Source organism: Lissotriton vulgaris, chromosome 6 (assembly GCF_964263255.1).
Source record: "Lissotriton vulgaris chromosome 6, aLisVul1.2, whole genome shotgun sequence".
NCBI lineage: Eukaryota > Metazoa > Chordata > Amphibia > Caudata > Salamandridae > Lissotriton > Lissotriton vulgaris.
In genome coordinates, this window is record NC_141694.1 from 790,847,969 (window position 1) to 790,860,440 (window position 12,472).

Genomic DNA, 12,472 nt, shown 5'->3' on the forward strand with positions numbered 1-12,472 from the left:
CTGGGCACCCCTCCAGTCCCCAGAGATACCATCAAGAGCCTGGGAATCTGGCTGGACAAGTCCCTAACATTCAATCATCAGGCCACTGTACTATCTGCTACCTGCTTTGGCCTCATTAGAGTGCTAAAAAAGATTCTCCCATTACTACCGTTTGAGGCCAGACAAATCGTGGTCAAGGGACTGATACTTGCCAGGCTGGACTTTGGAAATGCGCTCTACCTTGGGACCCCTGACTCCACACTTAAAAAGTTGCAGGTAATCCAGAACTGTGCGGCCCGAACCCTGCTCCAGCTCTCTCGCAGGACCTCTGCGAAGGCCGGACTGAAAAAATTACTCTGGCTCCCGGTGAAAGACAGGATCAGTTTCAAATCCCTTTGTGTTGCCCATCAATCTTTCTGGGAAACCGGGCCACTGATTAGTCGCCCCCTAATTACCCCCTACCTTCCCAGCAGACAACTTCGATCCACCAATGCCTTACTAGCTGTAGTACCAAAGGTCAAAAGATCTAGATCAGGAGGTCGCTCTTTTTCCCTGAACGCGGCCAAATTATGGAACAGTCTTCCCTTCCACCTTAGGTCCAACTCTGACCTCACCTCCTTTAGGAAAAATTGTAAAACTTTCCTGTTCAATAAATAAGTAACCTCTCCTGGACTCCGCCCTATGGGCAACACCTGTTAGTTTTTTTTCAGCGCTAGGACGCCTCCGGGCAGCTATTTTGCGCTTTATAAAATCCATTTTCATTTCATTTCATTTTATAAAATCCATTTTCATTTCAGAGATCTTTGGGAAACCTTGAATTTGTTTCTGTTTTTAGCAAGAACTATCATAATGTTGGTTTAACTACTGCGTATACTTTCTCAAATCTCCACTCTCTGCTCAGTAGGTCCCATAGATTAGTTGTCAGTAGATACCATGATAACTTGCCTAAATACGTGTGTGGGTTCCATATTGTACAGAACGCCCTACTGTCCCTCCAGTGCTTCATTTCCAATAGAGTAGAGGACTCCAGCAGTGACAAGGTTTTTGGTTCACAAAAACATACTGTGTCACATGGTGGGACTCATTTTTGTAGCTCGTTGGTGCATTTTTGACAATCTGGAAAACTGGAAACTGGAAAATATTGCAAATCCTGAATTTTACATAGCTTTTCGCTTTGGGGCAAAACAAGAAAATGAGGACTTTTGAAATAGTCCTGTTGCATATATCCATGTTTTATGTTAAGAAAACGATTCTGTAGGATATTAATATTATTCACCTCCGTGCCCTTGTGCATAGAAAACCTCTGAAAAATGTAACCTTCAGAACAAAGTCTGCATACTTTGTAAATAGTGTGATTTTCACACTGTGAGTCGTTTTTTTTATTAGGTTGGGTTCCACTAGAGTGAATATAGTCTCCTCACACTACTTTTGAAGTCTTATGCCAGTTAGGTCAAAGTGCAAGATAGGAATCCTTTAACATGATCTTTTTGATTTTCTATATTGCCCCTCCCCATGTCTATTGTAAGCAGAAAAGTGAAAAAGCCTATCTCTCTTCAAGAATCAGATATATAGACAAAACCTTAAAGAAAGGTCTGAGAAACTGAACATCCTGAAAAGAAATTCCAGCAATATCTTTTTAAGACATCCCAAATCATCCTCCCGAGTGAAAGTAACAATGTTCTTTATTATTTTTCACAACAATGGCTGGGTCTACAGAATTCCAATTCAGGGGCGAATCCACAAAATAATTTTGCATCAAACATATGACTCTATTGTTAGTGCAGCAATTTCTAAACCTTGCCAGGCATTAATTTGCCTCCTGGGATGTAAAGTGGGGTGAAACTACCATGGCCAGTTGGCTTAGCCACAGCTTCAGCTTTTTAAATCTCAAGGTGTGGTCCTGTTCATTTGACCTTCTCAAAAATATTCTACCTCCCATCAGTGGTCTAGAGTAATCCCTGTTATTTTCCTGGCTCTGGAATTAAAGTTACTGGGGGTCACAGTAATTCTGTAGGCAGGTTTATAATGGGGATTACAAGGTTTTGAGGAATAACATCCAGATATCACTGCTTAAGCACTAATTCCAGCATTCCTTCCCCAATGTTGTACCCAGTGCTCAGCAGCTGAAATCTCTCTGTGAAACACAACAGTTTATAATTCAGATGTGCTCACTAACTAATGCTTCGAGGCTCCTTGGAGATCATGGGCAAATTGAAAGAAGGACTTTAGGCTGTGCTTAGCATCTGCGTAATCTCATTCTGGATTTTCATAGATAATTTTTCAATTTTTGTTCAATATAACAGGAATCAGTGGGGCCACTATCCTTAATGTCTGTTGCTTTAATTGCTTTAGCATAAAACATTCTTGGTTTTTTAATTTAGTGTTGAAAAGTTATTACACTTTTTCAAATTATACTCAGCAGTGGTTCATGCAGGAAAGAGTGGTGGGGTCATGTGGGGGGATTTATACGGGCGATGATGAGGGAAAATAAAATAAATAAATAATTTTCCCTCCTCATCGTCCTTCAAATTCACCGCTCACCCGGCCCACCGATCTTCCCAGGACGGGCCGTGGCTGAATATACTACTTTGACACCCTATCACTTTTGAAGACAAGCCGTGTGCTGTGTCTGTTAAGGAAATGTAAGTGAAGGGCTGTGGTTTTTCAGAAGCCATTGTTCTCCCTATGTGCCCCATGACTGAAGTCTTCTTTAGGTCTCAGTTCTAGTTCATGAAAGATCGAATTGAGAAAAAGCATCACAGATATTCAAATACGTTAAGAAAGAGACATATGAGGATATATTAATTTATTTAGTTTAACTTTGCAGAGTCTCCTTGACACATAAATAATTATTATCTTGAAGAAACACATACCAGTATAAACTCCCATCAGTATGTAGATTAAGTCAGTCGACGGTCGAGTTTTTTCTGTGGAATTAAGTGAACCAATGGTCATGTCTGGACAATTGCCTGCTCCACAGTATTTGTAGTTGAAGACAGTTCCTAGAGAATCCACAAGAGATTATTAGACTTTGGATGGTACTTACACAGCAGTGCTAAACGGGGGGACCTCATTATGAGTGGCTCCTTAAATCCCAAATGGCTAGGAATGGGAATTACAACCATTGAGAACAACACAGATTTTTTTTGTTTCCTCCTGAGATTTGAGCTGGGCATGGAGATTTGAGCTCCCTTTAGGAAAGCCATTTTAATCTGTAAATACTGTGAACAGAATTGATAATCCGAATGAATGAAGGAATGGTAGAACTCTAGACACTGAATTGCCTTTGATGGCCTCTCATTGACTGAAGGAGTTAGATGTTCATTGAGTTCTGAAATTGTGTTTTTCACAGATTTGTAGCTCTTTTGATGCTGGCCTAAAATAACTTTACAGCCTTTCCAATTAGAGGTACTAGATGTACTTATGGACACTAAGGGGCCTATTACGATCTTGCATATATTGCATTGTGGCAGGTGCTGCTGTAAGCAGCACCCGCCACAATGCAATATATGCATGTTGTACATGCAAATATAGGGGGGGTACAATGGGTACCCCCCAAGTGCACCCCAACCAAACCAACCACTGAGTGCCCGCAACGGGCCACCGAAAGTGAACTCCACCTGGCTTTCCATGGCGGGGGGAATTGGTAGGTCGGCGGTGGAAATTGGCAGGTGGATCGCCACCCGCCATCCCAATAGACCCCAAAGTACTAATTTATATGGTGAGAGTGTGATGCCTCAGAGAGCAGTACTCAAATGGAGATGATCATGCGTAGAGACACTATTGGCAGTTTTGATAAAGATATGTTTAGACTAAAGTGTATTATGTTTGGAGACGTTTGCAGTGTTCAGTAATGAACCAACTTAATGAAACAGGGTCAGGTACATACAATATATGAAATAGTTGATTGTTAATAACAAAAACAAAAACAAGTGTGCTACTTACCATTAATGTGTCTCTGACTAAATATCAAAGAAGAAATTAGATTTCCCCATACACCCGATGATTGGTATACCAGGAAAAATATTCCAAAATAAAGGTTAACAACGTTCATCTTGTCTTTTCCATTTTTCTTTGCATACCGAATTCCACTTAATGTAAGGTAGGTGCATTTTGAAGCCCAGTATGGGCCTCCACTTAATCCCAGGATAATAGCAGTTGGGATCAAAGTGTACCTGAAAAGTAATGCATTCATTTAATAAACCATTCCACCATACAAAATTCTCATTACAATGACACTGACTAGCCATTTTCCTGTATTCATTTTAATCAATTGGATGTGTTTCTTGTCATCGATTTCATTGGGCCTCCAAGGATTACTTTACTCATGTAATTCTAGTCTATGCATTTAACTTAGCTATAGCTTTCCAAATGTATTAATAACATTCTTGATGGATTTTCTTACATAGGTTTCTGCTATGAATATGTTTTACATTAAATATATTTGATGGTTTCTTTGTTTCTTTGCTTTGCTAAATATGTTTCTGTGTACTGGGAGCCTTTCTTTGGCTTTCTTCATCTCTGCCATCAGTCCAAGGTGTTTTGCTTGCATTTCGGCTTACCTTGGGCCTGTTGTCTTGTCACTGCCTTTCCTTTTGTCCTTCCAATTTAATTCTTCTTTTAGATATTTTTAGTCTTACCCCTGTGCGTGTTTTACAATGCCATATCTTATATTGTTGTAGTATTTACATTTGAGAAAAAAAGTTTTGTTTCATTAAAGCAAAAGATTTTTTAAATAGTTATGGTTAATCTTATTGATAGGAATTTACAGTTTCCTTATAATTAGTGGTAAATGCTCACATTATCTTTGATTGTAAAGGTATATTTGTTACTGGGAAGGAACACAATACTTTCTTATCTCATCTAATTACATTTTTGTAGCACCTGTTCAAGAAGAATAGTCTTTCAAGAGGAGCATTGTTTCACTGAAAAATGGATAAGCATAAGAAACATCATTTTGGGGATGCACACCTCAGCAGCAAATGGAGGCATATCCATATATTTTCATCTGTCGCTCTCATTAGAAATGATCTCAACAGAATGATCATGGAAAACTATGAATAACTATAAATAGCATTCCACTGTATATAATGAGCTTAAATGTCCAATTCAATAAAACCAAGAGTTTTGGAATAACAAACAATAACTCAAGATAATATTTGTAATTCGTTATTTAAACCTTTTATGGATATACCACCTGAGATCAAATGTATCCCTAATACGGTTTTATGGGCATATTAAGAGGCATTTAACCATAGGTTTCTTGAAGATTGTAGGTCTTTTATCAATCCAGATGTCCACTATTATGTATTCTTATTAAATGTATTCAATCCTATTATCAGTTCATGATCCAGTATTATATATGCTTAACGTAGAGGATGTTATAAAGCACCAGAGAGCAGAAGATTTAAGTTATTTTAATCAAGAGATGCATAACAGAATCTGTAGACACATTTTTGTGTTTAGGTTGAACATACATACTCATTTTGGGGATGATTCACAAAGGTATTCATGAGTATGTGATGTATTACTATAGAGGTGCAATATTTTCAAAATGTTAAGTTATTGTATATGAATTAAATATGTTGTAATGTCTCTACTTTTGTAATTCAATGTACAGCCATGTTTTACCATCACCTTCGGTATCTACGTTTTTAAGTGTCATTGATGTTTTTGTATTTTTGGCACATAATGTCTCATTTGGTGATGACTGATTTTTATTTAAATGGACTACTTTAAATTGTAATGCTCTATCTGAGTTTCAAAAACTTCTAATCCAAAATGTCTATTGAAAAAGGTGGAACAAAAAAGTAATCTAAAAGTTCATTTAAATGAAAGAAACACTTCAAAGCTTTTTCAAATACACATGAGACAGGGGTTCAAAAGAAACTTGACCGAACAAAGTGACAGTAGAGATAGCAGCAACAAGAAATTTGATATCAAAATGTACCACTTCATTACCACAATATGGTAACACCCATTTGTTAACTATTTAGGCTATTGAATATCCAGAGTTCCGTGTGAGGGTATCATTAGGCCATAATTATTTCTTAATTATTCTTTTATTTATTTTCACATTTAAATTGAATGTTGGCTGCCCATTGATAAGATTATATGATTTGTGCATTACACAGGGCATCTGAAAAATACTAATGCCTCACATTTTTTTACAGACAAACTCCGAGGGATAATATTTTGTGATGGCACTTCAATTCTCCAGTCAGAATACATTAATTTATTTATATTTGAAAGGGCACTTTAATCTAAATCATTTTACAAATAGATGTAACAATTGGCAAATCAGTAACTAGCAGTCATGATACAAATATACAATACCCAACAAAGATCGAGATTCATGGGCCATGCCAAGATGGTGATCCTTTCAAGAGTTTTGCGTAATAACTTTAAATATAACTAATAAGGATAATATACGTATGTTTGTCAGAAGCTCATTATGCATTTTTAGAGTGAAGAGAATAAAATAATAAGGGCTAGATTTAACTCTTCACGGAGGTCCCTCCCCACCAACATTATGATCCAACCGTCAGGTTTTAATACAAATGGACCATAGTTTGACGATGTCCAAAACTACTTCTTCTCCGTTGTGGCCAAACTTCCGAGATGGCCCAACGGATTTAATTTTGATGTATCAATTTTCATCTTGACTTTAGAAATATAGTGTGGTTCCCGCATCCCTGTATTACAAACATATTCTGTTTCTGAGACGAAGTCCTGAAAGTCGGCCTTTTATGTAAACCTCATATTAGAAGTACAAGGCTCCATTTATCACTCACTATTAAGGTATTCATACATATTACTTTGCCTTTAGACACACAATTTAGCTTCTTCCCATTTTAAAACTTTTTCTTTCTCCCATTTTCATCATTATATTATTTAGTGCACATTCATCGGACTTTACTGGAATAATTATCAGTTTTGGGGCATAGACAATGCACCGCCTGAACTCTTGGTAAAATTATCTTCTGTCCCATGGGTCCACATATAAATGACCACTTCCTAATTATTAGATACTTATCCAGTCTGTTCGAATTTGGTGACCAGACATGAATCTCACATCTGGTAAATGTTTTATCATAGACACTTAAGTAGTCTCCACCACCATGTTTTAAAAAGGGTTAAGGTGATTAACCTCAAACTACTTATCATGACAAACGCAAGAATATTTAATGCTTAAGATAACATATTGTAAATCATTTCTCTGCCCCCCAAACCATCCACCCCCAAATACTTCCCCCCTTTCCCGTCCTTTCTCCAGAATAGACACTATCCTCTTATGTGTGCAAAAACATTTCCACGCTATCCGTGATGGTCTCTTCTAGAGGCTCACTTACTCACCCTTGTTCACTCCACTCACAGCTAGAGGTTGGCGGTTTTTTGAAGGTAGTGATAGTCACACCATTTTCTCGTTGTGAATCGTTGGACTCAGGTGAACTTATTTTAAATTTCTTCATTTAGGGTGTTTTGTGGCTTTCCTAATGAAGGAGCATTATATGCCAAAACGCACCTAGAAAAGATCAATTGTATAGCTACTCCCAAGAATTCCTATCTATATATTGTTTGTTGCATTTTTGTCTCTCTATCCATTGTATATTGTTATGTCTTATCGAACATGTATGTCCGTCGATTTCACTAGATGGATACCTTTTGTCTCATAATGTTTTTAAATTAAATTTGAATTAAAGACATTTTTATTTATTTATGATTTTGCACGTACCCTGAGTCCTATATCATACATGTGAATTCTATGGTCTTTTAACTTGTCTTGACTCTGAGTTGCCTAGGGATATTTCTCTCAATTGTATATTGCCCTGCCCTAGGAATCTAAACTCTTCCCAGGGGGTACTTGTTACTACACCCCAACGGATTAAGGGCCATTGTAGATTTGCCTATATATGTCCACTCACCTAATTTAGATGGGCAGACATATAGCTGTTTTTCATAGTCCCCTCACTTTGAGAAGAAACTCCCATGGCAAGGGGGGGGGGGGGCACACTTTTTTTTCAAAAAGAAAATACAGCTTTAGGATTTTTGTTTTGAAAATATTAAAAATTCTATCTTTGCCATATGGCTTTGTCATGTTTGATGGAGCCATTCGGCAAAGTTTCAATGCATTGGCAGGAACTGCCTTGATGGTGGTTCCTATCAGTGCTTGAAATATCTGTCAGGCGGACGGACATTTCAAAATTTGACAGGTGACACCTCCATCAGGGCGATGGAGTAAATTATTCTGTTGCCCTGGCACAGGTTGGGCCAGCCGCCAAGTTCTAGATGAGGTTGTATGTAATGATATTATAGGCTTAGGGCCAAAAGACAAAGGCACTGAGGTACAAAATTGAAAGTAAACCAACATGTAGCAAATGATCAGATTAATGAACGTGAGCAACCTAGGTAGAATTAAGAATATATGTACAGTGGGGAAATAAAATCTTTCTTTTTCTTTTGCTAACGCTGCACTGATTTGCCAAACAGCATTCGCAGACCCAATATGTACAAAAGCTGCGACCTGTTGGCTTTCACAATACTTGTTTTTATATTCTTCAGGGTGGCAGGTTTCTAAGTAGGCGCCCAAGACCCATATTTCAAGGTGAACTTGATAGGAACTATCTAGGTTTCACTATCCAACAAACAATATGGCTCCTAGTCACCAAGTAGCCATATCTCAAGTGTGGCACCAGAGGTGGCTTTTCAGTAAACAACATTGCATTCTGGTACTTGCTGTTCACCTTTTCTCTAATTGATATTGGCTTGAAATCCCTGAATGCATGGTGTATAATGGCACTTTATTGGCGGTCTACAGCCGATTATTTATTTTACTACATGACAAAAGTTCAATATGTTAAGTACCATTGTGGGTAGAAGTTTGCCAATGTGTATGTGACATAGCAACACATGGAGCCAACCAGAGTCCACTTGCAACCAAATTTCCTGATAATTATAGATGGCAGGAACATTGAGGAAATGATGAGGGAGCTGTAGATGACACTCAATGAGGCGACACCCATCCCCTTAATTGGATTCAGGCTGCTCTGTAAAAAAAGCAAACATCAATTTGGTGAGATAAAAAAGAAGGTTAAACTGCATTACCTGGAGAAAAGTTTGGTAAGCCACTGTCTATCACCAGCTATACAAAGCCTACCTACAGCAATAAATGATGATGGTGTTTTGAATCAGAGAAAAGCATAGTGGATCTTTCTTTCTTGTACATTGTATGTCAAATTGGTAGCAGAGGAAGTGAAGAGCATTCAGGAAGTATTGCATTATAAGCTTCCCCACAATGTTTGCTTCAGATGATGCCAAGGCTGAAATTTTTGTTTAGAATGCGTAATCATATTTAACTGAGCTTAAGAAAATTCACGAGGGCTTGGAATTTTAAAGGGAAAATAATGCTTTCAGTTTTTAGAAATGTACTTATCCTTTCACCTGAACAAAGTGCATGTATGATAAAAAGCCCCCTACTCTTAAACACTGCCATTGTTTTGTGTAAAACAGGAGAAAGAGGCAGTAATACATTTTATGTTGGAGGAAGACTTGTTGACCACTGGGGACAAAGAAAGTGCTTTACCATCACATGTTTCTGCACATTTAGAACAGGAAGGCAAAGGTGTAGTTTGCACAAGAGAACCTTCATAGGCAGGAGACAAATTGCAAAGATTCCCTCATTTTAGAATTATTCACTAATGCGCCCAGGAAATACATTGAATACAAGAAAGGCCACTTGCAGACTTTGTGACTAGGTATTGAGCTGGGAAACAGAGGCGTCTACTCCTTTGGACAACATGGCCAATAAGTAATTGAGACAACTTGTGAGAACTTTGAAACCAATTTATAAAAATAGAATGTATTTTTTTGTAATTTAGACACTTGAAGAAACAGAATAGCATACATATAACCAGAGTTATAGATTTTTAAAGCAACATAAACCCGTGCAAAGCAATACAGTTTTTAACTATGCAGAGATACCTGAAGGAAAAGCATGAAATCTACGGTCCAATGTACAAAACCCATTTTTGGTCACAACCCTTTGATTCATAAAATCATTCTCTGTGACTGCAAAAGAGCCAATATCTATATACTAAGCCCATTTTGAGAGTGAGAAAAACATTTCTGACTCACAAAATTAGATTTGCGGCTCACACTGAATCGTAACTAGGAAGCTCTGTGAAAGGGGTATTCCTTACTAATTATGAATCAGTATGGTATGTATCAATGGTTTGTGACTGCAATTGGGATTCAAAACTATTAATAAGTTACCATCTTAAAGGAGGTGGTAACTGATTCGCAAAGGGAACTGGGTCTCCGTGGGACCCCTTTCCTTTGAGAATCTTGTCTGGTTACCTAAGGGGAAAAGGCAGTAGTCTTAGAGTCCCCTTCCTGCTCTCCCCAATGTCTTTCCAAAAAGGAAACTTTATTTCTAAACCCAGCAAAAGTCAATTCAATGGACATGGACTGTGTTAAAAAATGTTTTCTGTTCCTTGCAAGCCTCTGTCCCTGCATTGTCGGCCAATCACATGGGGTAACTGTAGGAAAGTGGAGTATTATGTGTTGTGGGGATTAGGCCTCACCATGCAATACTATCCTGATACCCAAAAGATGTTCCTTGGATTCACAATAAAAAATCTTTAGCTCAGTCCTTGTAGTGTGGCAAAGAGCAGTCAGGCTTTACTAGAGGAACATATGTGAAGCATTTCAAAGTACCAACATGGCCAATAAGTAATTGAGACAACTTGTGAGAACTTTGAAACCAATTTATAAAAATAGAATGTATTTTTTTTGTAATTTAGACACTTGAAGAAACAGAATAGCATACATATAACCAGAGTTATAGATTTTTAAAGCAACATAAAACCGTGCAAAGCAATACAGTGAAAATTGCGGTCAATGGGAAAAACCATTAGTGTAGGTCGAGTCGCGTTGTACCCTTGCGGGGTAGCAGTGATGTGGGTCCCAGGAGCAAGCCACGACAGTCAGTTCAATTTTACCTGGCCCGTGGAGCCTGAGTGCAAAGTTGTCCTGGCTGTCCCTGGTGCTGAACAGGAGCCGCGGGAGAGCTGCTTTTACTGCTGAAACAGTGCTACAGGGAAAACGCTGCAAAAACACAATACCATGGCTGCTGTTGATGTCGGCTGAATGTCAGATCGAGGTCTCTGTAGATGCAACGTCGAATGCAGAGGTTAGTTGCTGGACTGCGACCAACTCGCTTTGGCAGTGGTAAGTAGATCAGAAGGTTACTTCAAAGTCTGGTGGTCCCAGGGAATGGGGTGGCTGCCTGTAACTTCATGGAAGGCGGGACTTCAGTTCCCACAATGCACTAGACCACATGGATTTGGGTGATCCCTCGGAGGGCCCAATGACCAGTGATTCTTCAGATCAGGAGCGCTGTTTTACCTGTAGTTTGCAGGGGATTAGTGCTACTAGTCCAGGAGAGTCTGAGGGTTCTTCAGGCTTCCACAGGGGGTCTTTCTGACTGGGGAGAAACAAGAGATAGCCTAGTACGAGCTTTGGTCAGGCAGTTCTAGGAGCATTGCCACAGGTGCTCGGTATCCCTCTTTTGCTTTGTGCAAGTTCTGTTATCCCAGACACAGGTCTCTTCTTCTGTTTTCTTTGATGAAGGTTGTTCAGAACTGAGATTCTGGTATTAGGGGTGTCCCTTATTTAGGGGAGTTAGGGATGTGGGAGCAAGTAACCAATGCGCTGCTAGACCCTGCAGCTAATCCTCACCTGAGGTGAACACATCCCCCCGGGAGTTGATCACCTTTTCTACCCAGAACCCTCTATTCGGCTACTCCTAAAGATGTCATATATCTTACCTAATTTTGGTATCAAGACCAGGCTGCTCACCCTAGAGTTATGGCTAGCCTTCTAGGTAACTATGGGCGCAAAATCCATTCCGCTCGCGGAATTTGCGGATTTTCGGCAATTTCATGATCCGCGAATCTCAGTAAATTGCCGAAAAATCCGCTCGCGCGCGGGATTTACATTCTGGCAGGATGCTCCTGTCACCAAAATTAAAACTCTACAGGAAGCACTTACAGAGTTAAGGGAAGACAGGTAATGGTAATGGCACCGGCAAGCTGCCAGAGTTGAAGTTGCTTACTTGTTGCAACTATTCTCTGACCCTGTCCTGACCCTAAACAGCCGGGTGCCCGAGGCAGGGTCAGAGAATAGTTACAAATGGCGTCGGCAAGCTGCCAGAGTTGAAGTGCTTACTCGCAACTGTTCTCTGACCCTGTCCTGACCCTAAACAACCAGGTGCCCGAGGCAGGGTCAGAGAATAGTTACAAGTCATGCCCGAGTTGAAGCTCAAATTCAGTAACGCATTCATCAGCCAAAAACAATTGTGAGCTTTGTCGAGGCAGGGCAGGTGTGCTTTCTCCCCATATCTACCGTCGAAAATTATCTGTGATGCTGTATAGAGTCCTTTGCATCCTTGACTTTCATGAGCGCAATCCCCGTGCAGTTCCTGTGACCAGGA

At 39.4% G+C, this 12,472-nt stretch overlaps 1 protein-coding gene across 2 annotated transcripts in view; it reads right to left on the minus strand.

Annotated features, from left to right (window-relative positions):
* The window catches only part of LOC147708011 (N-acetylglucosamine transporter UNC93A-like), a 515,404-nt gene that overhangs the window by 148,074 nt on the left and 354,858 nt on the right, over nt 1–12,472 (minus strand). For both annotated transcript variants that reach the window (XM_086925281.1, XM_086925280.1), the window contains exons 3-5: nt 8,845–9,026; nt 3,925–4,154; nt 2,853–2,981 (exon numbers count right to left, since the gene is read on the minus strand). In XM_086925281.1, coding sequence (XP_086781407.1) covers nt 2,853–2,981; nt 3,925–4,154; nt 8,845–9,026 — 541 coding nt within the window. The remainder of the gene's footprint in view (nt 1–2,852; nt 2,982–3,924; nt 4,155–8,844; nt 9,027–12,472) is intronic.